Source organism: Danio rerio, chromosome 18 (assembly GCF_049306965.1).
Source record: "Danio rerio strain Tuebingen ecotype United States chromosome 18, GRCz12tu, whole genome shotgun sequence".
Taxonomy (NCBI): Eukaryota; Metazoa; Chordata; class Actinopteri; order Cypriniformes; family Danionidae; genus Danio; species Danio rerio.
Window position 1 is genome coordinate 19,965,536 of NC_133193.1, and position 26,929 is coordinate 19,992,464.

The 26,929-nt window shown below is 34.8% G+C and overlaps 2 protein-coding genes across 5 annotated transcripts in view; one reads left to right on the forward strand and one right to left on the reverse strand.

Moving 5' to 3' along the window:
• sf3b3 (splicing factor 3b, subunit 3) overlaps positions 1 to 4,619 on the reverse strand; it is a 32,895-nt gene extending 28,276 nt beyond the window's left edge. Inside the window, 5 exon segments of the mRNA NM_213503.1 lie at positions 951 to 1,123; positions 1,221 to 1,391; positions 2,995 to 3,150; positions 3,286 to 3,405; positions 4,569 to 4,619. Of these exon segments, the coding sequence (NP_998668.1) occupies positions 951 to 1,123; positions 1,221 to 1,391; positions 2,995 to 3,150; positions 3,286 to 3,355 (570 nt within the window). The 5' untranslated portion in view covers positions 3,356 to 3,405; positions 4,569 to 4,619.
• Positions 4,620 to 7,776: 3,157 nt separating this feature from the next.
• st3gal2 (ST3 beta-galactoside alpha-2,3-sialyltransferase 2) overlaps positions 7,777 to 26,929 on the forward strand; it is a 46,607-nt gene continuing 27,454 nt past the window's right edge. For 2 of the 4 annotated variants that reach the window (XM_073929035.1, XM_068214758.2), the window contains exon 1: positions 7,777 to 8,105. The gene's annotated coding sequence lies outside the window, so the exon portion shown is untranslated. Of the gene's footprint in view, positions 8,106 to 24,059; positions 24,165 to 26,929 lie in introns of those variants that run through there. The other 2 variants (XM_073929036.1, XM_073929037.1) reach the window with 1 other exon arrangement.

Genomic DNA, 26,929 nt, shown 5'->3' on the forward strand with positions numbered 1-26,929 from the left:
AAAACATTCTACAGAATGCTGGGATATTTTCAATGTCAACCTACAATTAACAATCTTCAAAAAAAAATTCTTATTTTGTGTTCAACAAAAGAAAAATGGCTTTTGGATGAAATACACCCACATCATTATCATGGTTTCTACACATTTCACAAAGTCAAATTTAAGACCATTATGAATTAAATTTTAGACTTATGCTGGACTTTTTTTTATTATTTCTTTTTAAAAACTATAATTAACTAAATCTATGCAAAACAGTCAGTCCAGGTGTCCAGTGTCCTTACCATATATGGACTATAAATACACAGAGAACTTTTAAACAAACATTTTTGTAAGGACGATATTTAAACCATATTGGTAAATAGAGTTTTATTAAAAGCTCTATTGAGATTGACTGTTGGTGATTGAATGCATGTTGACCCGATTGTGTAGCTTTTTATGGACAAAAGAAATTACAAAATGTTTACAATTATTTAAGACCCATGATTCATAATTTCAATGAATTTAAGACTTTGAGGTCTTAAGTTTTGTTTTTGAAAGTAAGGACATTAAGACCCCGCAGACACCCTGAGGATTCATGTCTTTTACTTAAACTATTAATAATATAACTTAAATTATCTTTATTAGAGTTGTCAAAAATTTTGACTTTGATACCAATTGGTGTTTAAATTTAAAAAAACTTTTCATTTCCCACTAACAATAGAGTGCACTCTTAAAACACTGCTGATTGGCTATTGTGTCCATGTATTTAACAGATATGATGGTAATTGGCCTTGAAAGTTATTGGTTTACCACTCTTTACCAATCAGATGTTTAAGTATGTGCCCAAATATTAGATTTTTAACATTTCTGCACGATTTGACAATACTGATCTGAAGTCATTTTGTGCCCCACTTGGAATCTTTGCTCAGCCTACAACACAAAGCACTAGGTTTATTAATAACAACACTGACCTCATAGTCCATCTCCAGGCAGGCAAACATGGGGTTCTCAAAGCCCACGTCCACACCAACCACATGGTAGACAAGTGTATTAGCCTTGTGAGCCTCTAGAGGGGAGGAGATGGTAAGGCGAGCTGCTGCATCTCTATTCAGGATGTAAACCAACTTCTGTTTCTCTGTGGCACCTGGAAAAATGAAAGGTGAAGAGTGAGAATGGGAGATTGGGCTACATAAAAAAAAAAAAAAAGTACTGCAGACTTTACTACACACAGATAGTATTACCTATCATTACAGCTCTTCCCTTAGGATCAACAGCAAGAAACTGCCCAGGCACAATGCGTCTGCAGCCACTCTTGCCAAAGGTCTCCTGGTGGATCTTTTCAAACATGTTCTTGGAAGGATGGTACTCCAGGATCACAATACGACCAGAGTCACTGCCCACCACAACGTAGTCTAAAAATCAAATCCAAATTCCAAAGTATAAAATACTGATTTCCATTATATTTTTAAATGATATACATTTGAAAAATGATATTCAATAAAACAGCTTTAAGATTAACCAAATCTCCAAAAAACTCAAACGTAGAAAGAACTGACTGTACCTTCAGTTCACACTACAAAAAGTATTGCCTGATTTTTGGGGGAAAGTCTTCAGGTATTTTTCTGCAGTTTTTTCATTATCAATAGACCCAAATCCCTTAACGGCACTGTTTGGAATCCTGCCAGAATATGTTGAATTAAATTCATTACAGACTAATATAGGGCTGTGCGATTTGGTGAAAATATCTAATTGTGATTTTTTTGACAGATTTTGCGATTTGATTTTGTAGTGAAGCTTCAGCTCAATAATCTGTAAGTCGTGGCAACAATTCTGCGACAGCTCTTAAAAATGACCCGTTTTTGTTTGGTGTCTGTGACTTTGAAACCAAAATATTCCCATATTACCAATGCTGTTTTTTCTTTCATACCAATTTATTAATAATGCTTCTGAAACAGCAGACACCATGATCCTACTTGTCTGCATTTTCTTATTTGCTTTCTTTTTTTTTTTTTATTATTGGCGTTCCGCAAAGTTCAGTAGTGCAATTCTGATTAGGCATAGCAAAAATGTGCTCACTCAATTGGCTTGAAAGACAGTCGCACACAGAGGGCAGTCACATTTCCTCGGGGGCGAGGAAATTAAATATTACATATATATTTCAAAATCGCAGCCTCTTGCGATTCACTAATCGCAACACTTAAAATAGCAATTTGATTTATCACTCAGCCTTTGGCTGATAGTGTAGCCTTTGCAACTTTACTGGCTAGATGACTTATTCTTATGAATGGCAAGTCAGCAGATCCCCCTTCTAATCAGCAATGGGTTTTTGATTTCCTACAGGCTCTTAGAATGAAAAAGATTCAGATCACAATAAAACAAAAACCAAAACAGTGCCAGAAAGTTCAGAGCCCTTTTCTAACTTTTTTTAAAGGAGACACCTATATCTTAAATGCTTTTTTTCTTTGTGATTTTAAAATTTTTATTATTCTAATTTTTATGTTATCTTATGTGTGTATATTTTTGCATACTGTATATGTGGTATTTTACCTTATTATTTACATACTTATTTAGTGTATAATTATGTTTTCCTGATAATTTCTTGTTTAGTGAATTGTATTAGTACATACAAATATGTATTAATATTATGTAAATTTTATTATCTGAGCTAAAATGAACCTAACTAAGACAAAACAAAAAAAACAAACAAAAAAAAGTAATATATAAATAATATATAATTAGATATTATATAGTAATATATAATAAATACATATATAAATACAATCACATTTAGAAATTTTAAAAAAGCAACATTTAATTTCCTTGTTTAGCATCAGAATTAAACACATCTTGATTCAATGATATCTGAATCGGAAAAACAAAGGTTGATTGTTTATTTGTCTGTTGCAGTGCATGCAAAATGTAATGTCACATCTTTATTTATTATTATAATTATTTAAACTTTAAGATCTTCAGAACTCCTGTTAATGTGTGCCACAATTAGACAAACTTGCTAACCTTTAGTTCCACCCGTCAACCTGAAGGCCATGAGTGAGCGGACGACACCAAACACCTCCATAGTGAGCAGTGTGTGAACTTTCCCGGTGTTGGCATCAGGACGCAGCAGCTCCAGAATTTTTCCTCGAGAAACAACAATCTCCTGCTGCTTGGTTCCTAATAAACGGGGAAAAGCACTAGTATTTTATCTTCATGCTATCTTCATGTTTGGTTATGTAATTACAATGTCACTACAGATTAAGCACGCCACTATCAAGAAATTGTCCAGGATATGGTGTTCCTGTGGCATACCTGAGAAGTTTCCATGGATGGCATGTGAGATGCCAGTTGCCCTTTGCAGGGTGATGTTGTACAAAAACATGGCTGCTGTCACTGGACCTTCAGGCTCAGGACAAAGAGCTAAAGCAGCACCTGCAAAACATACCAAAATAAACAAACAAATACACTATGGGAACGATGATGACGACAACAACTACTTAGTTAATTCATTTATGTAGCATAGAAAAGTCGCACTTAAATCAACGAATAGCTGAGCAATTCCATGCAAATGTCAGCCTTACCAAGATAAAATATAGTTTTCACCAAAATAACTTAATCCTTTCAATGATTTTTGTGTAGCCTTGTATTTTACAGCACTGCAGAAATACTGAAAAATGTCTCTGTCAATGTTTTTAAACAATTATATTTAATTTGCCAAAGTCACAAAAGTGGCAATTTCACATCTGTGACATCTATAACAGAGAAGAGACACATCTATAAAGCCTTTTCCTCATAAATGCAAAAATGTCAAATAAAATGAAATCAACCACTGTAGTTCTATAGGGAACCAGCTCTTCTCCATGTAATTAGCATTGTTTCTTTGGGGTTGTGCAGTTTAATTCACAGGATTTCTACAAAGTATGTTGTATCCTGTAAACTCACTGTCACATCCATTATGCATGTTTATTTTATTTAGAACAAAAAAAGTTTACGGATATTTTTCTGATCTCATAACTCTGTGGTTAGTCGTTTTGGAAAATACAAACAGATGTTTCGTTTACATAACATTATACTTAACGTTAGTTTCTCTGTCAATTTATGTTTTAGGTTTTTACTGTAAAGGTCACATTTATAACGTCGGAAGTGCTAACTGTTACTAATAGTTTTCAGAGAAGACCTACAAGACCAACTTTGTTGAGTGAAAACTATGAAATATTGAATAGGACGAATTTCAAGCAGTTTACAGCAAACAATTAGTCTCTTCGCTAGTTAACCAGGAAAAGACAAAGCTAATGACTGCACTGAGAAAGCTAACAGCAAAGTGTCTATTTAGACAGTTCGTCGAGTTACATGCATAAATAAATTCGCTAAATAAGTTTCACTATATTTTTCCTTAATGTAAATTATATTTAAATAATAATTTACTGATAACAGCACTGGATTTGACAAGCTTTAGTGAATGGTCCATTCATCATTAGCCAGCCGGCTAACAAACTTTATATTCAAAAAAATGGTTTAAACTGTCGATTATGGATACAAATTTTACAATGACAAAGAAATATGGATTATCCGCGAACTGTATGAAAATAATTTACCGAAATAGCAACCAGGATGTTGTAGATTTCAATCAGATGAGAAACTTTTATTTTTCATTGGCCTGATCGCTCGTTATTTCAAACGGCGCTGGAACGACAGAGGGCCTCGCAGTTCTGTTGGCGCACATCAGTACTGTCCGAACATGTGCCTGAGTAAAAAGATCGACAACAGACAACTAAGTTTAGTTAAAAAAAACATTTTAGTGTATTAATTTTTAAATGTCTTTTTTATTGATTGTTATGTTATTAATTCATTAAGAATGTGGTTAAAATAAACATATTTTTTTCTTATACCCTGCTGAAAAAACAGCTTAAACCAGCCTAAGCTGGTTGGCTGGTTTTGGCTGGGCTCCCAGTCTGGCTAGGCTGGTCAAGTTGATTTAGTTGGTCATCTCCCAGCCTGACCAGCTAAGACCAGGCTGGAAATGGCTGGAAACCAGCCTGAAAGTGGAAAAAACCCCTCTAAAACCAGCCTGGTTGACCAGCCAACCATGCACCCTAGGCTGGTTTTAGCTGTTTTCTCTCAGTAGGGAATTGACTAATTTAAACGTTAAGTGACAGAAAAAAACATGTCCAACATACATGAAACATACAATCACAATAATAAACGTATTGTTCAACAAACTGCATGTTTTCTTTCAAAAGAAATTAAACAATTGTGCTTTATGTGGTTTAAACATAGACTGTAAAAAATAAAAACAAGTGCGCTCTCTCTCTCTCTCTCTCTCTCTCTCTCTCTCTCTCTCTCTCTCTCTCTCTCTCTCTCTCTCTCTCTCTGCGCACGCGCGCGTATGTATGACATCAGGACACAGACATGAGTATGCCAAAGAATGCATTTGGAAACCTATGTAACGTCCCCATAATTCACAAAAACAAACCCGTGTGTGCTGTGCCTGTGGAAATCCCAGAATATTACCGCACCGTTAAAGGCAAATATTGCTTCATTCTTTCCATTACAGTGTAAAACAGTGACATAATTTATATATCACCATCTCTATTTATGACCAAAGAAACTATTTAGTTAAATTATCTTTCACTTGTCAAAGTTTTTAAACAATATTTTAATGCTATTTTGATATTTCATAGCTAAATAATGGTGTGATAAGGGAAAATTATGTTAAGTTAAAGTTAAGTTAAATTTATTTATTTATTCATTTATTGCAATTAAATGAGGGTGGCATGTTATTTGGTTATTTCTGTTATTGTTTTGAGTTGATGAACAAAATAATTGTCTTTAAATTCATTAATTTTCTTTTAAGCTTAGTCCCTTTATTAATCTGGGGTCGCCACAGCGGAATGAACCGCGAACTTATAGCATATGTTTTACGCAGCGGATGCCCTTCCAGCCTCAACCCATCACTGGGAAACACCCATACACTCTCATTCACACACACACACTATATGGAAGTTTTTTTTAGCTCACCCTATTCACCTATACCGCATGTCTTTGGACTGTGGGGGAAACCGGAGCACCCAGAGGAAACCCACGTAAACGCAGGGAGAACATGCAAACTCCACACAGAAAAGCTAACTGACCCAGCCGAGGCTCGAACCAGCAACCTTATTGCTGAGAGGTGACAGCACTACCTATTGTGCCACCGTATCACCTTGTCTTTAAATTATTATGTAAATTTAATAATTAAAAAATAAATAAACTGACCCCAAACTTTTGACTTGTAGTGTGAGTGTATATATATATATGTGTGTGTGTATAACTGAATTACCTGGCATAAAAATTAAAAACTGTTTTTATTCTAGCTTAAATAAAACAAATAAGACTTTCCCCTGAAGAGAAAAGACATACTGTGAAAACCTCCTTGCTCTGTTAATCATCATTTGGGAAATATTTAAAAAAGAAAAAAATATTCAAAGGGGGTTTAATATTTCTGACCTTCAATTGTATATATATATATATATATATATATATATATATATATATATATATATATATATATATATATATATATATATATATATATATATATATATATATATATAGACAGACAGACAGACTGACAGACAGGTAGGTAGATAGGTAGATAGATCAGAAGTCTGAATTATTAGCCTCCTGAATTATTATCCTGTTTTTCCAAGCAATCCAATAATTTCTGTTTAATGGACAGAAGAATTTTTTCAACACTTTTCTAAATATAATAGTTTTAATAACTAATTTCTGATCATTTATTTTATCTTTGCCATGATGACAGTAAATAATATTTGTCTAGATATTTTTTAAGACATTTCTATACAGCGTAAAGTGACATTTAAAGGCTTAGGTTAACTAGGTTAACTAGGCAGGTTAGGGTAATTAGGCAAGTTATTGTATAACGATGGTTTGTTCTGTAGACTATCAAACAAATATTTATAGCTTTAATGTGCTAATAATTTTGACCTTAAAATGGTTAAAAACTGCTTTTATTTTAGCTGCAATAAAACAAATAAGACTTTTCCAGAAAAAAAAAAATATTATCAGACATACTGTGAAAATTTTCTCGCTCTGTTAAACATAATTTGAGGAATATTTCATAAAAAACTAAAATTTAAAGGGGGTTTAATATTTCTGAGCGGTGTATATCAATTCAATATATTTATACATAAATCCACATGGCGGCAGTAGCACATCAATTAGAATGCATATTGAGGAATACTCAAATTTTCATGCCACGTATGTAAACCATTATGAAGAATAACAGTCTGAAAACTATTGATGCCGCATTTTAATATTAAAAGAAATTAATGATACGATTACACGAAAATCAATGTAAAACTAACTATAACTAACTGGCTATTTGAACCGACGTTTAATTCATATAAAGCATTTATATATACAAAGAGAGAAATATAGCATCCGCTGCGTACAGTTTGTATGTATGATAGTTATTCCCCGAGCATCCTCAATCACAGCACTTAGCGGTCTGCCGTGAATTCCATCTGTTACAAATGCATCATGGGAAATGTAGTACAAAAAGGCAGCGGACTCACAAGCGACACCTGACACCAAATTCACAGCACTTTTTAGTTCTTGCCTATATATATGCATAAGACAAATCCATTACACACATCACTGGAGTAAGTGCTCAGGTGAAACAACGGCTCGCAGTTCACTTGCACATAATTAAAAGAACTACATATCCCACTAGACATAAAACGCGATTGGAGAATACGGGGTGAGGGTATCTTGTTAAAGGGGGGCAGCACACATACACTCACAGTCACACACACACGGACTGCACGCAGCATGGTGAGAATTACATTGTTGCATTTTATCCAAGGGCTTAGAGACGATAAATAGCAGGCAGCAGGACAAAGCCCTACTGCACATCTGCATCAGCATAGTGTGAGGACGCTGGGAACGACCACCGACGAGGAATTGATCTGAATAATCATATGGAGGCTGAATGCTGCTCATTTAGTGCAACATCTACAACAGTCTGCAGAAATTTACATTCCAGAGAGGGGGTGAAGTGGCTGTCTTTACATCCAGAAACTGCCCCAACATCATGACGGAGGGCTGTGCATCCTAAGAGGCTTTACAAGGTATGGAAAAGCACGAGCATCACTGAATTTTGTCATTTGTGGTCATTGAAGTAACCTGTTGTGGACTGTGCTGATGTGGCTTTCACTCCATTAACGTCTCACCCCTTTCTTTGTTTATTTTGAAAGCAGTGTCAGATTTGTGTAGCTCGAGTGGTTCCTGACCCGCATCATGCATATAGAAGCACTCAAGAGGGGGGACCCGTGGCTTTGTGTCCAAAAAACATCTCTCATTGATGTGAGGGTCTCATTCCACTCTGAACCCACCCTTACCGATCTGCCAGCGTTGCTTAGATACAGGAAAGAAAGAGAGGGGTAGTAAAGGATTTTCTTGGGGTTGATGTGACGGGGTGACCTAATCAAGCCTTTGTCTCATCCTTATGCGGTTTCTTCAAAGTAGACTTAATCCAACTCCAAAAATGTGGACGGAAACTCAGTGAAGTATGACGTGTGTTATTCAGAAAGATGCTAACACATGTTTTTCTCAGGGAAAAGTGCAAGGTTTACTGAGTGGAAACACTATACTAACACATACTAAACATTCTATGCACCACTCTAGGGGGATTTCAACATCAGTCGCGCAATAATAAACCCCAGACTTTAAAAATTGGTCACAATTTATCGAGAAGCATTTATAATGTTTATCTGCTCAAAAACTGTGCATTTAGATCAGTTTTCATAGATAATATTCTACCAAAAAGAGAGTTACTTGTTACTAAAACTGCACATATTCATTGCACTTAATGATCTTGAATTGTACGTATCCACTGCACATATAAGAATCAGAATCAGCTTTATTGCCAGGTATGTTCACACATACGAGGAATTTGTTTTCGTGACAGAGCTTCTACTGTGTAACAGAATTACAGAAACAGGACAAAGTACAGATAAATATAGCAAAAATATAGATTTGCAATTAAGTTCATATCTATCTGCATACCTCTGATTATTAATAGCAACCTGTACAGGCATGGGCTGGTATAAGATTCTGATTGTATGATAATCTTGAATAAAAAATATCACAGTGTTGTGATTACTGATCCAAAATAAGTTCTTTGTAAATATCTGGGTAAAAAAAAAAAAACTTTTCCCCCCACTGAACACAATATATTTTATTTTAAGAAACATTTAAAATGTTTTGAACCAGTAGCTTTTGATGTAGACGTTCCTTTTCTGCTGAAGATGCTGTAAAGATTAACGTTGCTGTAAAAAACTGAAAAGGATAGTTATAAAAAAAAAAAACTTAGAGAGTAATTTCAGCATTATGGATGTGACCTTTGCAGTAAAATCTCAAAACATGAATTCACAGAGAAAGTATGATAACATTACATTGAAACATCTGTTTATAATTTCCAAAAACACTAACCACAGAGTTATGGGTTCAAAATATATAAATCTGTAAACATATTAATATTTTAAAAGAGGAAAATAAGCATGTGTTATGTATTTGACCAAAATAGTCAGCGAGTTTAGAGTATAAAAAAAGCTTTGTAGAAATTCTGTGGATTAAACTGCACAATACAAAATAAATAATGATAATCAAAAGGAGAAGAGCTGGCTCACTGAAGAACAAAAATGACTTATTTTTTTTTATTTTACACTTTAGCAATTCTGAGGGGAAAGCTCCGTTATGTGTGTAACAGATGTGAAATTGCCACTTGTGTGACTTTGGTAAATCAGATATAACAGTTTGCAAACATTGACAGAGATGGAAAATAGAAGCAAATTTAAAGAATTGAAAGACTTTAGATATAGAGTGTTTGGCTGTAGAATAAAGTACAACTGATAAATGGGCATGCTTTTTCAAATATTACTTTTATAATAAATATATAATCATCTAAAAAAACTATTTAAATCAATTTCATTTAAAAACTTCTGAAATATGAATTGGGTGTGCTTTTTTTCAATGATAGTAACTTATATTGTTAGAATCGTTCCAATTATTCCTTTGGTGCTGATTAATGTTATGTAAAACCAATAAACCTGATTTGCACAAATATCTTACAGGATCATATTGAAAGGATTAGTTCAAAGTCCTGATGGATATTTTTCTGAGAAATTGTAAGTTTAGTTATTTACACTGGACACTATATATTGGTCTTAACTGCCTTAAGTTATAAGGTTTACTGTAATTTTGTTAATTTACTAGTATTTGATGCAGATGTACACTACTTGACAAAAGTCTTGTCATCTTAGCAACAAATAACTTGACTTCTAGTTGATCATTTGGAGAAGTGGCAGAAAGTAGATTTTTCTGATGAATCTTCTGTTGAACTGCATCCCAATCATCACAAATACTGCAGAAGACCTATTGGAACCAGCATAGATCCTCACAAAAATCCGTCAATTTCGGGGAAGGAATAATCATGGTTTGGGGTTGCATTCAGTATTGGGGCATGTGACAGATCTGCAGAGTGGATGGCAACATCAACAGCCTGAGGTATCAAGACATTTGTGCTGGCCATTGCATTACAAACCACAGGTGAGGGCAAATTCTTCAGCAGGATAGCGCTCCTTCACATACTTCAGCCTCCACATCAAAGTTCCTGAAAGCAAAGAAGGTCAAGGTGCTCCAGGATTGGCCAGACCAGTCACAAGACAAGACATGAAATTTATTGAGTATGAAGAAGGAGGCATTGATGATGAATCCAAAGAATTTTATGAACTCTGAAAGTGCAAGAACACTTCTTGCCATTCCAGGCATTGCAGAGATGTATGGATGCAGTCCTCCAAGCTCATGGGAGTCATACACAATATTAATTCTTTGTCCACTGCACCATGACTTTATATTTTAAACTGTACATTATTCTGTTAAGTGACAAGACTTTTGTCTAAGCAAAGTCAGACCTTACTGTCCTAATTAAATAATTCAAAACCAAGACATGATCATATTTTATTTTGGTAAAAAAGCGTAGTCTAGAGGCCTTTTCCTTTTATTTAAGCCACTTCTGATGCCGAATAATACTAAATGTCAAGTTATTATTTTTGTTCTGAAAACTTGGATAGGGGACAAGACTTTTGTCAGGTAGTGGATATGAATTCTGATAGATATTCCGTTGAGGCACTCTTGTGAAAAAATATGAGAAAATATCGCTGTAAACACAGTAAACAGCTCTTGCTGCAACACCTTTAACTTCTGGTTCTGTCATGACATTCAGTTTGCCCTTTGCTAATTGGCGCCTTCTCAGTGACAGAATCTTTTGGGTAATTATATGGCACTTATTTTGAGGCAAGGGAATTTTGATAGAAAATTAAAATCCTATATAAGTTTTTGGTTTAGGAGTTCCTTTCTCACACACAAAAAATGTATGTACATTTTATTTATTAATGAATAAAAAACATCAAGGACATAAAAGGTTTAAGTAAAAAGAGTGAAATACTTTTTATACTGCAGTTATCTTCAATAATATTAACAGAGCTTTGAAAAGTCATTTATTACAATGGTGTGTACTAATCAGTTTTCCTGCTTAATGTGGAGCAAATGGCCAGGCTCAAGTTTAATATGAGCAGTTGTAGACATCCAGTATAGTGTTTCACAAGGCATAATGGAAGACCATCAATTTCTTATTATATCTGCTGCGACATTAAGTACAGTGACTCAGTGCTGAAACCCTACAATGAATAAATCATCGCGCTGAATATTTGAATCACCTGATGTGTTTCTTAAACATGCATGTCTTTGAGGTCAAACGACGGTGAAAACGATTCAAATGTCACTAAAGCATAAATGAAATGATACAGAAAATAACACGTATCATAAAAAGACTGCGAACTTGTGATGTTTGAGCAACTGTGCTATTTGACAGATGTTCATCATCTTCTGGAACTAGGCTAACACAGTACCTGGGGAATTTCAGGAGCCAGCAAAAGTCCTGCTGACTTAGCCTTAACTAGGTTAGCACTGCATACAGCGAGAGCACGCTGTCATCGACTCACATTTGAGAGCTTTAAAATAGGTTACTCTATGGGAAACCTTTTTTTTCTACCTGGGGCTGAATTGGTTAATTCACAGTGCTCTGACAGCGGGGTAACCTGAAATCCACTTCTGCTGACTTTAATATAGCTCAACTCAACATTTACTGTTGCAAGTTATGTTTGCTGCTTCATTTAGAGAACACTTGGATTGAACAGAAGTAACAAATAGGGCACCTGCTGCTGATGTCTGTAGATTGTTTTATACCTATGTGTGTGTGTTCATGCTTGCATGAGTTCTCTGGGTTTCTCTTCTCCTGAGAGCCCTGCTCCCGAACCCTAACAGATGGAAGACTTTTCTTTAGGTGCTTGTTTTAGCAGATTGCCGAAAATTGAATGTTTGTACAAACAGTCCCCGGCCTATGCTCTTAAAAATAAAGGTTCAAGAAGTACAGTTTTAGGTTCCCAACGAGCTTTGAACAGATTGTTTAAAGAATCTTTATTTTTTTTCTTAGAGTGAAAAACATTTAATTAATCTGCATAATCACTATTTTCCACTATTAATATTTTACTTTGATTTCCAGAGATGGGTTGCAGCCGGAAGGGCATCCACTGCAAAAAACATGTGCTAGATAAGTTGGCGGTTCATTCCGCTGTGGCAACCCTGGATTAATAAAGGGACTAAGATGACAAAAAAATGAATAAATTAATATTTTACTTTGTTAATCCCTTTAAAAAATTAAGCAAGAAAGTCTGCTGGCATAACCCTGATTTTTATTCACAAAAAAGAAAACAACATTAAGATGAAAATATTAGGGCTTTTAATAATCTATTAATCTGTCGATTATTTTTTCGATTATTCGACGAATAATAATAATAAACGAAGTAGTTTTGTCCTGTTTTCAATCCAAATATCTAAACAATTTTAAATCAAGATACATACTAGACACATAAAATAGCATAAGAAATGATGTCTTGTTTTCTGAAAAAAACCCCACCTTAAAATTAATTAATTGTTTGCTTAAAACAAGCTAAATTATTTGCGAATTGGGTTAGAGAAATAATCTTTATGAGATATAATCTCAAACAGAAGTTTTACCAGTTTACATAAACTTGTCAGTGATTGTGATCAATAATGTGAGATGGGCATCGTCATGTTACTTGCGGCCTCGCGTTTGTCTCATTCATAAAAAGCAGAACACGCTTTAAATTCACCAGTTTATCCCCAAATTCTTGCAAGTGATTGGCTGATGAACTTAGAGAAGAGTAGATTCAACTTTATAGCTATACACTATGTGTAATGTGTATCAGATATGAATAAAACACATCGGCAAATTATATTTGAATGGATTGCTAGACTTTCTTGTGTGTTTTACAAACTCTAAATGTTTAGTTTTACTAGTACTTGTGTGTATTTACATGTCTAAAACGTCAATTAAGCATTAGGCGGTTAAAACGCTGCAAAATTGTGATAATATGACACCACTTTCTCACCAGGGTTTAGTTGGTTTTGTTTTCAAAAAAAAAATTGCATGTGTTGTGAGTATTTTCATGCATAACAATCTATACACACAATCAAGGAAAAGATACAATTTAAATAAAGTGTTTTGTCGTTTCCTGAGTCTAACAGCATTCAAGTACAGTAACTGAATTGTAAAGAAAAATAATAATTCAATAAAGGTAATCGTAGTTAAGGTCACAAATGGTGCAATTTTTCATGCCTGAATGCTTTTAAAATCATTATACAAACACGTGCATCAAAAACACATGCAAGTGATAAATTATAATACAAACTCAAAACTGCATATCCTGCGTTGTTACTGTTGCGAATGATCACATTGCGAAATCGATGCTAAAACGATATATTGTGCAGCCCTAGTGTGTGTGTTAAGCACAGTCCACATTCTTCTGTGCTGGTCTCTGTGAGCTTCTTCTTTCTAAAACAGATTTTTATGACAAGAGTAGACATGAATTTTGTATATTCCCCATCCTGTCTACTGTCTGCACTGCAAGTCCCATTTGAGAACCATTTCATACCGTTTTTCAAGCTCATGTCCGCCTATGTTAATCTACCAACTCCACTGTGTGGTTTGTTTATTAGACCAAATGGCAGATAGCAATGATGAGGGCACAAAATATTGACATTTATGATTAGTCAGAACACTCATCAATCAAACTCTGGACCGACTGTCGATTTGCTTTAAGTTCTCTATGACGAGCTTCTTTTTTATTTTTGAACTCCTGCAACAATCTTCATTTTGGCTAACACCAGTTTGTACTTGGCTTCCGCTTGAAGTAAATCGGGGCTTTTATGAATGCCAACCTGGAGGGCAAAACAAGGTTGCCTTTCATTCTGAAGGACTTTTCCCTATTCTCTAATCCCCTCAAAGGGTTTACCTTTCAGAGTGAGAGCTTTGAAAGGATGAAGAGTGTAGGGAACCAAAAAAAGGAAGAATCATGGAAGCTAAAGTGTCTATTATTTGTACCCTTTTGATTTTCCTTACTCCGAAGGGCCCTTAAAATTGGCCAGTTGAGCACTTGGGTTAAAAAATAACCACTTTTCAAAATGGCAGCTATGATTGTTTTTAATACTATATTCTTTCAGAAGGCACAATTGTCTTTTTGGGAACAAAGTAAAAGGTTTTCCTGCATTGACTGCCATTGAGTACCTAAAGGCATAGTTCACCCCAAAATGAAAATTCTGCCTTCATTTCCTCATAATCCACTTGTTGCAAACCTGTTTAAGTTTCTTTTTTTATGTTGAACACAAAGAAACATTTTTTGAAGAATTACGAAAATTGTTAGAAAAAAGCAGATGTTGCCCATACAAACAGATTTGCCAAGAATTTGCTTGCAATGCCATAAAATGAGCTAAATAATAATCTAAAATGCTTAATATGGCATAATGCATTTACAATCCATTCATCAGTAAAGTGTATATTTGATTTAGATTCTTTAAATATTGCTTTTACCTTATGCTTTTCTTCTGGTAAATTGACTTGCTCAAGTGCCCAACTCATTTTCAAAAAATGGATAAAGATGCATCTTTTTTACTTGACCCTCTAACTCTGACATTTCGTTGCTCTTTTGTTGGTTTGATTACTTCTAGCGTCCTCATTTGTGTGTCACTTTGGATGTAAGCACCTGGTAAATGATTAAATGTAATGCAAGTGGTTGAAATATTGCAGCAGATTATGGATTTCAAGTGGCCAAAACATGCTGTTTGTTTACATATATTCATTTTGAAAGGGCATTTAATTATTCTAATAGAAACTTGACAGGTTGTGTTAATTAAAACAGAATTGAACCATCATTTTAAAAAGTGTAGATAGTAAGGGAACATGACACTCTCAGCTCTCACTGTTTAAACACATTGGACGGATTAGATTATTGCAATGTGACATTGAACAAGTACACACAACTGTAGCGTACCTCATTTGCTAATTGTAGGTTAATCCAAATTGTATGTTAATGAAATAGCTGTGAGGCTTGTTTTAATTTTTGAAATTGACAGATTTAGGAATGGTGTAATATATGGAAGACCATTTCTGCAATATAAAATAATAGATCTGGCATAAAAATGTCAAAATTATAAAAAGTTATAATTATGAATTAAAATGTAAAAATCATTGCTTAGGTAAAAACTCTGGCCTTAAAATAATAATATCTTCTAAAAAGTTGAAATGATGACTTAACTTGAAATCACGACTTAATCGAAATTATGACTTACAAAACTTAAAACTATGATTTAAAAAGTTAAAAAGATGACTTGCAATTCTGACTTAATCAAAATTATGACTTACGTTAATTAAAACTATGACTTAAAATTCTGACTTAACAACAATTACAAATTTATTGATATCATGAGTTACGAATATTATGACTAGAAAGACTAAATTCTGGTGGGCGAAGCAGTGGTGCAGTAGGTAGTCCTGTCGCCTCATAGCAAGAAGGTTGCTGGTTCGAACCTTGGCTGAGTTGGCGTTTCTGTGTGGAGTTTGCATTTTCTCCATGCATTCGCGTGGGTTTCCTCCGGGTGTTCCGGTTTCCCCCACAACCCAAAGACATGCAATTGGGTGAATTCGGTTGGCTAAATTGTCTGTAGTGTATGAGTGTGTGTGTGTGTGTTTGGATGTTTCCCAGGGATGGGTTGCCGTTGGAAGGGCATCCACTGCGTAAAAACGTGCTGGATAAGTTTTCTTTACTTGTATAGCAGAAATGGCCTTGACGTATACGATATATCAACGCGCAGCACTTGCATGATAATTATAAAATATGGTGGTGAGGTAAGGGTTAACTGGACCAGCAATAGAGCTCTGCTGTGGCATTTGGGAGCCAACGTTGCCCCTGCTTCTCCTCTGAATCGATGGGCTCTGCGACAGGCCTTGGCATGTGGCCCCTGTCTAGGTGGCCTGAGAAGATCTCCACTTGATGAGTGAAGGAGAGAGAGAGATTTCTGAGCACAGGAGACCAAACACTCTGTCACGCAGAGAAAGTGATGAAAAACATTGTTGAAGGAGGATAGCATGTGAAGGATAGTGATTGAGAGAATGGATCGGATAAGGAAATGGTGCATCTGTCTGAAAGAGCATGTTTTTTTACTTGCCAAATAGAAAGAGATACTGTAGATGGAGGAGATGTGAGGTATAGCCACAGATGCTTGGATAATTCATAAATATTCTACAGGGAAACGGTGAGGAGATGCGAGGCGGCAAACGTGTAGCTGAGACAAGGTCAGTGAGTAGTGGGAAAATTGAGGTCAGATTGACAACACTGAATAAAATTTCAAAGTGCATCAACTGAAAATATTAAATTCACTGCGAAAAATGTGATCCACCATACAATGAAAAAACTTACTTTTGCTAGTAGCTCTGAAACTTCTTATTTAACGAGTTGAGCCCACTTTATTTGAGCCCATTTTTATTTGGTGATAACTTATTTGTTTTATGTTCAGCTCATTTAAATTGGTAAAAACGATTAAGTTAACTTAATCAATTTGTGTTGGGACAGCATGAAGGTATTATGTGGAACCCTGCGTTTTTACAGTGTATCAGTGGAAAATGCAATTAACTAGCAATAAAACAATGAAAAGAAATAATAAAACACCACAATTTATAATCATTGATAATAATATTTGGCTGCTCCAAAAAGAAATACTACAATAAAAATGATTTAATGCTACAAATAAAGTATTCATAGTGCACGACATATTAATATGATATTATTCATTCATTTTTTTTCAGCTTAGTCCCTTTATTCATTAGGGGTCACCACAGCGGAATGAACCACCAATGCATCCAGCATATGTTTAATACAGCGTGTAAAACACATGCGTGTAACATATTACACACATACACTACGGACAATTAAGCCTACCCAATTCACCTGTACCACATGTCTTTGGACTGTGGGGGAAACCGGAACACCCTAAGGAAACCCACGCGAAGGCAGGGAGAACATGCAAAATCCACACAGAAACGCAGAAACTGAGCCGAGGTTCGAACCAGCGACATTTTTGCTGTGGGGTGACAGCACTACCTACTGCGCTACTGCTTCGCCACTAATAAATAACTAAATAGGATTATTTTTTAATGGGACAAGCAAACAAAATCTTATCCACCGGATATTAGAAAAGATTCCATTCAGCCCTATATAAGTCTGAAATTTAATTCATAATTAAATTAATCAATTCATTAATGGTCTTTAACTTAAATTGATTGTAATGCAATAATGTGCACCTTTTGTAAAGCTGCTTTGAAACAATAATTATTGTAAAAAAAGTTTTACAAATAAACTTGTACTTAATTAAAATGTTTTAAATTTGACTTTAATCAACTAAATGTACAACTTTGTTTTATTGCCACTTAATTCAATTTAACATTTTATTTTTTCTTTTCAAAAAAGTAATTTTCAAAAATATTGATATAACACAAATCATCTCTGTTGATGCCTAAAATCAAAATCCATGTTCCTGTATTGGAACACCTACACACACACACACACACACACACACACACACACACACACACACACACACACACACACACGTCTTTGAGAGGCCTGGGCTAAGATGCGCTGCTGAGTCAGACACTTGGGCATCTGCAGCTGTTTAAAGCTCCTACAGCAAACAAACTTTCTGGTGAGGCAGTTTAAGCAGAAATAATAGATGGTGACTGCACCATCCGTCGCTGCTGTGACAAACCTTCCTCTCCTGCTCTGTATAATCATTTTAAACTCCTTATCCTACATGATGTGCTGGCTTCTTTGTCGATTTCTGCTTTTATTTAGATTATACAGACTTTTTGGCTCTTTCGTAGTGTCTAAAGCTTGATCGTAATAGACCAGTTTCTCCAGGCTGGATGCAGAGGACACGATTATTGGTTTCCCTTGTGGATTTCTGTCAAAAGAGGCACAAAGAAGGGTCAGCAGTTGCTCAATGAGGGCATGTAAACTCAACGCCTTTGGGCACAGTCACAATTCAAGGGTACAGATTGCTGTTAACAGATCCAGTGCCTCCTCGGGGATATGACCCAATTAGCATGTAGATGAAATATTGTTCAAATAAAGGGTTTGAAATGGATTTGATGTCTGTCACGAGATGTTTATTTTAGATTATTTTAAATTTAAGCATGTATGTGAAGAGATTTTTATTTTTTTTTAATCTATGCCCAGGGTAATTCTGACATTAAGTTAATCATGCGGAAACTCATTCAGATGAGTCAAAATGGCACCTACGGTTAAATCTAGTTCTACTTTCATGTTAGGTGCATGAGCCTAAATTAATCTTCCCTTGAGAGGGGGAGAAAATAAGATGAAAAGGCAAAGGAATTAAATGAAATTGTGATCTCCAGTGTTTTCTGAGGGGCAGAATAGGAAATAAACAGGACTGATGCTTAAGGCTTCATAAAATGAAGCTGAATTTGGATTTGATTGGAGAAATTTGACTTGTTTTCCATCTTTTAGCTGGTTTGAGGCTTAAATTGTAAGGAGTTGTATTGCATGGACACTACTTTTTTGATAGTCCTCTTTAGAGATACTGTGTTGATTAAATAGAGCTTTGCAGCAATATGCCAACTGACTCTCATCAGATTATTAGTGCTGGACGAGTAGATTAAACTTAGTTGAGATTGTCGCGAAGTTACTTACAGTATAGTCAGCAGCACATGGCACAATAAAAGCCTGCAGTGCCCCAATAAAAGCTTTGAGCTACTTTTTACTTATTAGTGTATTAAGCAAAAGCTGATCTGCAGTCAGAGTCCTCTCAACTGATGCATACATGCAAAAAAACATTCATGTGAGTGTTTAACAGATCATTAGTAAAGCATTGATTTGAAATACCAAGAGCTCACTAAAACATGGGAAAGAAAGGAAAGTGATAAGAGTAATGGTGTCCTGTGCCCCAGTTTTATGTGTTACAATACTCTTGGTCAGGCTACACTAGGAAAAAAAATCCATTATGTTCCTAGGAAGTGTTTTCAAATGAAACCCGCTACAGTTTCCTGTGATTTGTAAGTGTGTTCCATTTATTTATGTATTTAAATTGCATTTGGGAATTTAGCAATTTTGGTCTCCGCTCCAACATCTTTTGCTCTTGTTTACATGTGCACAAACACTTTAATAAATAAACTTTAATTGGTATTTTTAGTATAGATAAAACAAGATTCATTCATTTTCTTTTCAGCTTAGTCCCTTTATTAATCTGGGGTCGCCACAGTGGAATGAACCACCAACTCATCCAGCAAATGTTTTACGCAGCGGATGCTCTTCCAGCTCACCCATACACACTCTTTCACACACACACACACACACACACACACACACACACACACACACTCATACACTACGGATAATTTAGCTTACCCAATTTACCTATAGTGCATGTCTTTGGACTTGTGGGGGAAACCAATGTCAACACGGGGAGAACATGCAAACTCCACACAGAAATGCCAAATGACCCAGCTGAGGCTCGAACCAGTGACCTTCTTGCTATGAGGCGATTGTGCTAACCACTGCGCCACCGTGATGCCCAAAAAACTATATATTATACAAAAAATAATACACAGAAATAAATCTGCAGCAAAAATTATACCAACATAAAATATGTTTAAAAAAACTAATGCTGCCAATGTTGTTGTTGGTAATTAATTGATTTACATTCATTTACATTTTAAAAGACTGATTAAAATTAGATTATATATATATATATATATATATATATATATATATATATATATATATATATATATATATATATATATATATAATGTGTGTATATAAAATGAAATTTTAATCAGTCTTTTAAAATGTAAATGAATATGTATATATGTGTGCGTGTGTGTATATTTATATATGTATGTATACAGTATGTGAATCAAGTCATACAGCACAAAATCAAGAGAAAATAAAAAATGGAAACCATTTTTTTTGGGGGGGAAGGGGGTGGGGTGGGGGGGGGGGTCACTTAATATGATTCTAAATTAAAAGGAAGCTGACAATGTAGACTAATTGTGAATAAGCAAATTATTTTTACATTCATTATCAAGGTCTAACAAATATAGCAAAAGGATTTCCATCCCCATTAATGGTATGTTAATATTGAAATACATTTTGACACTTTATATGAAAAATAATGGTCACCATGTAATTAGGATTTTGGCCGAATCACCCTCCCTGAATGAAAATATTAGCATATATGAATTAAATCTATTAATCTTCTATTTTTTGGAAGTACAAATGCATTTACTCTGGTGGTGGTGTGGAGAGACCCCCCTCATGAATGTGAAAAGCTTTGGGTGTATGGCCATACACAATAAATGCGCTATATAAATACACACATTACATTACATTACATTACTTCAAGAGTTCACACCTAGCAGATGATTGATTATAAAGCTTGTTTGGCATGCTGTCCAGGGAGAGAGCCCCGAGCTCATGAGATCTTTGAGCCTGGGGCTCCATCCCGTTTGCGAGGCGAGAGAGGAGTTTGAACTCAGGTAGATCTCGAGAACTCCTCTGCTGCAGTAGCTAATGAACAGATAGTGATTGCTCTTAAGATATCTCTTAAGATATGCTCTTAATATCTACTTACTAGGAGCACGTCTATGGTGCCGATTTGGATTAGTTAATTAACTTTAGTTGCGTGTTGGACGGTGAAAGGAAACTGGGGAACCCGGGGGAAACCTATGTGAGCACAGGGAGAACGCGTAAACTCTGCACAGAAACGTCTGCTGGCTTGTTAAGGATTAGAACCAGTGACATTCTTGCTGTGAGGCAACAGTGTTAACCACTGGGCCTCAAAATCGATGTTATATGAAACTTAGGGTATATATTTATAGTGGCTTAGGAATCATCTGATTGGTCAATCATACATTTAATAACGCAGGGTCGGCTGCAAGCAATCATAAGCATGTAATCCTCCCAAAAGTCAAAATTAACTTTTATTTATTTATTTTAATGACCACGAAAACATAAATTTAGGTTACTGCTGATGCAAAAACTGGACCCAAAGTTTAATGTCACAAAGCTTCTTTAAATTAATCTCAGTATTGTGATCTCTGGAAACCACAGTCATGAACTTATTTTGGGATCTGAAGAATGGCTTTGTTGCTGATGATGACGTACACTAGCACTAAAAGCGGTCAGCAAGATGGCCCATTTATTATTAGGCCACATTTTCGGGAATGAAATGCAATTCCTCCAGCTTTAGAAAGTCGATTGAACAAAGAATCATTGAATGAAGGCGTCTGAGCGAGGAGGAAAAAACGCATTGTGCTGACACCAGATCACCTAGGAAGAAAATGTTGATTAAAATAGCTAAATCATAAATGCAGACTGCTTTTAAATGGAAAAAAGGAGAAAATGACACTATATTCACACATTTTCCCCAAGAGATGCCTAACAAGCAATAATGTATCCAGCTTTAAAAGGGTTTAATTCATTAAACATGAAATTAGATTAAGCCTTAGGGCCAAGCCGTTGCAAATTACTGTTTTATGATTAGATTAATCCTCAGTCGAGAAAGAGGGGCATGTTTTGTTAGTATGTTACCCCAGAGTCACTCCATTTTTTTCACCATCTTTGCCTCAAATCAAATCATAGAAAATGTATGTTAATAGATTTTAAAAACTAATAGTTATCAATATAGAGCTGAAGTCAAAATTATTAGCCCTCCTGTTAACCCCCCCCCCCCCCCCCCAATTTAAGTTTAGTGAAAAAAAGATTTTTTTCGACACATTTATGAACATAATAGTTTAAATAACACATTTTTAATAACTGATTTATTTTATTTTTACCATGATAACAGTACACACTATTTTACTAGTGCAATTAAAATTCTTAACTAGGTTAATTAGGCAAGTTAGGGTAATTAGGCAAGTCGTTGTATACCAATATACAATGTTAAAGTTTGTTCTGTAGACTATTGATATATTAAATATTGCTTAAGGGGGCTACTAATATTAACCTTACAATGGACTTTAAAACTGCTTTTATTCTAGCTAAAATAAAATAAATAAGCCTTATTTCCCAGAAGAAAAAATATTATAGGAAATACAGTGAAAAATTCCTTCCTCTGTTAAACATCATTTGGAAAATATTTAATATAAAAGAAAATAAAATTCAGTGGGGTACTAGTTTTGACTTCTGTAGTTGACTTTTGAAAAGTGATTTTTAATCATGCAAATGTGACATTATTTATTTAAATGTGCTGTTTTACATATAATTCTTGCACAAAAATCTGAAAATGTTACGAAGTCCCTATAGGTTTCAATTTATATGACATATTGGAGTCAAAGGTTTTTACAACTTTTTTACATATTTATCACTCTATAATTCACAAGACATTGTAAACAGGCAGAAAAAATACTATATTTTTTTTATAAAATGTACATTGAACATAGAAGTTCTAGTAAATTGAAACAGTGTCAGTCCAGTTTTCAGAGTTGAAGTTCAGTGCAGTTCAGTGTGTTTAATTTCACTGCTGAAAGTCCAAACATTAAAGAGCAAATCCATCAATGCGCAGCTCCACAATTCTCAAACCAAGCAAGCCAATTCTGACAGTAGCGAGGAACAAAACTTCAACAACTGGCTCTATGCACAGGTAGAATTTTAATTCCAATGATAAACTTCCGGTTAATGTGACTATTTTCAATTTCGAGGTTCCTTTTACAGCAATTACAATGTAATTACAATACATTCAGTTAAATAGACTTAAGCATTCATTTAGTTGTTCAAGAGCAAAACAAGATGAAGGACTGCTGTAACCACTAGTGCCGTCAAAAGCAACAGGCTAGCGCAGAAATTCCATTGCAAATACTAGGGTAAAATAAACTCACACAACAAAATAAAGTCACATTTTAAAGACAGGATGGGGAATAATAGAATTGAATGCAGTGCTTCTTGTGCGATCTGAGACACACTTTATATTATATATCTAACAGGCAGTAAAGATCACTGATTTTTAAAGAAATCTGATCTTAAATGTGACAATTTTGTAATGCAAAGACAGTTCACTGCAAGCTCTTAGACTACCTGCCCGAAAATTAAACGTCTGTGTGCATAAAGCCCAATGATGAAAGTAATAAAAAGAAAAAAAGGTAATGTAAATATTATGTACAAAGTTACTCCTCTTCAAAAACTTTCAGAAAACAGATGAGAAGAATACTGAAGTGGAGATTTACAATATATAAAATGTCATTTTGAAAAGTCTTTTAAAAATGCTGCAATTTAAATCTACATACCCAAATTGATCAAATGTGACAAAAGTGTATTTTGGATGTTTTCTTTTTTATAGTACACTGGGGGAAAACGCTGTAATGAAAGACAATTTATTTCTTAACTGGCAGGTGCATAAAAGCAGCATCCTTGCCTGCAGTGTTTCGCCTAAATTAATGCCGTCGACTGTTGAATATATAAGAACAACCTGTCCAGCGGCGAGTCGGAGCGCATTCGAGCCCACCCAGTATGTGAATGTCTGCTCTTCGCTTTCAATTACATTTCCATTGCAGCCAGCTGTGAGGTTTTGTTGCCAAGGCAACTCAGACACCCACTCTACAGTGTTCGGCTCACCCTTGCTGAGCAGGCACATTGGTCAAGACCCACTAAAAGCGGCTGAACAACAAAAGAGAGGAGTAAAAGAAAGAGTAAGCTCAGGTCAGTGGATGCTTTTGTGTGCGATACCTGCGTATGAGGCTGGAGAAAGGAAAAAAAGAGAATTTGGTGGTTGTGTTTCTCTGTCTGACTTTGTCCTAGAGAAGCAGGAATATATGAGTGTTAATTATGTTAACATGCATGATAGAATATGTTGTTATGGCTATGCTTAGATTTGTTGACCAAAAGCGGAAAAAAAAGCTTACAAACCTCGGCTGCCTGTTGTTTGATGGCTTCATAAATGAGAAGACTGTCATTTTGAGATATTTGATGGGGACAGAAAGAAATGATGCTTGGCTAGAAAATGAAGCATGAATTGGATAGACTGGGAGCATAATTCAGCTTTAAGAGGACTTCGCCTCTCATTTGAGAATTTATAGCTTATGTGTGGTGTGTTGACTTGCATACTTTTATTTTAGATGGTGTTAAGGAAGTACATCAAACTTATATGCTTGTGGTGAATTTGAAACTGCTCTTTATTGCTGTTTTTATGTTGGAACTTAAGTATGAAAGTTTGTTTCTGCTACAGGTTAAAAAAAAGGTTATTGCTACCTTTAACAACACAGTTATGAGTTCGTATCTTGACTTTTTTTTTAAATGCTCATTTTTATGAGCATTCTCTTGATTTGTGAGTTTGGAAGTCAAAATAGAGAGATATAAAGTAAACTTGCAAGAGCTTTAAACTTGCATTATACTATATATAATATATTATTACTATTATTATTATTCATTTTTAATTCAGTGGTGTAAATTCATGTAAGTGCAATCAGTGTAATGCCATTAATGTTAATGAATCATTTATCTACACATTATTTTGAAAAAGTATAAAGGAAAAATACCAAAACTGCATAGATTTTGATTTTTAATTATTTTTAATGAACCAGTTCATTTTAATTATTATTTTTTTTAAAACAACTTTTCATTAATTTTCTTTTGGCTTTCTCATGCCCTTTATTAATCTGGTGTTGCCACAGCTGAATGAACCGCCAACTTATCCAGCATATGTTTTATGCAGCGGATGCCCTTCCAGCTGCAACCCATCACTGGGAAACACCCATACACTCTCATTCACACACATACACTACAGACAATTTTAGCTCACCCAATTCACCTGTACTGCATGTCTTTGGACTTAAGGGGGAAACCGGAGCACCCGGTTATATAGAGAGATTACTAGGAGTTTTCTGGCCTTCAAGAGTCACTTTTACGTAACCAGCAAAACTCCTTAGTTTATTGGGATCAATTTACACTGAAATAAACAACTACCAAACTGGTCTCATGTTGCATAGGTATAGGCCTATTTTTGACTTTAGCCAGTAGCCAAAAATACATGTATGGGTCAAAATTATTTTTCTTTGATGTTAAAAATGAAGATTTTAATTTTTTTTTGTAAATGAAAACTTTCTAAACTTTCTGATTAGTAATGTGCATTGCTGAGCTCTTTAAAGACAACTTTAATGGGGATTGTTCAGTAGATCTATTTAAAATTCAGATATTCAAATAGTTGTATCTTAGTCAAATATTGTCTTGTCCTATCAATCTTATTAATGGAAGGCTTATTTATCAGATTTTAGTATATGAATAAATCTAATTTAAAAAACAAAAGGACATTTATTAGAGTTTTTTGTGGTCCAGTGTCTCATGTAAGCCTTCTTTTATCTATCAACTGCCTCAAGCCCTCAACACCTACTGAATGATCTTAAAATTTTGAATGTTACAGAGTAATTTGCATACTAAACTCATCTACTCGATATGGACATTTTATCAAACAAACTGTTACCTTTTTTATTCTTTTTATTGTATTTTTACATCAGTACAAATTGTAACTTTTACACACATTACTGGTCAAAAGTTTGGGGTCAGTACTATTAAATAAAATAAGTTTATTCTGCTCATCACGGCTGCATTTATTTAATCAAAAATACAGTACAAATTGTAAAATTGTAAAATGGTATTGCACTATAAAATAACTGACTGGTAAACTTTTGACCAGTAGTGTATTTCAAATTTTTTTTTTTTAACATTATGTTAATATTATACGTATAACAAAAAAAAAAAAAAACAGAGAAAATAAGGGGAAGAGGAAAAAGAAAGAAATAAAATTAAGGGGGATTTAAGATGTTTCTACTAGGGTTTAACCAATGCTCTATTGTTAAAGAACTCAATAGAAGTATTCCATATTATATAGCAATTCTTAGGGAAAGTCTGGGTTTTAAGTTGCAGGCAGGGCATGACTTTTTTATTAATGTGGAATGGCAGGGAGCATCTTAAGTCTAATCACTGTACATTGATTTTTAGATAGTTCTGCATCCCCAAAAATAGCTAAAATAGGCCCGGAGTATATTTGCTTTCCCACCACTTTTGATATTAAAAGGGTGTTCCAGAGTGTAATTCTAAGCCTTGGTTGTGTTTATAAGATGAAAAGCAATGTGTGCTCATGCTTCACTGGTAAAAAACATCATGTTATCTTACTTTGGTTAAATACAGCTACTCGGCTAACATGAAAATGACATTCATATTTCCTAGTTCCTCTGAAAGGCCCCCCTCAAGAGGCTCTGATTGGTCAGCTAACATAATGTGCTGTAATTCGCAGATTGGCTCCACATCACCAGAAAAAGCGTCACGCCTTTACAAGCACACACTGTGCCTCTGCTGTGTAAATACTTTCAGTCAGAGTAGCTGTTAGCCGTATCAGTTTGAACCTGAATCAGACAGAAAATAGAGGCGTTTTTTTGAACCTGAAAATCTGACACCGCTGAACCGCATGC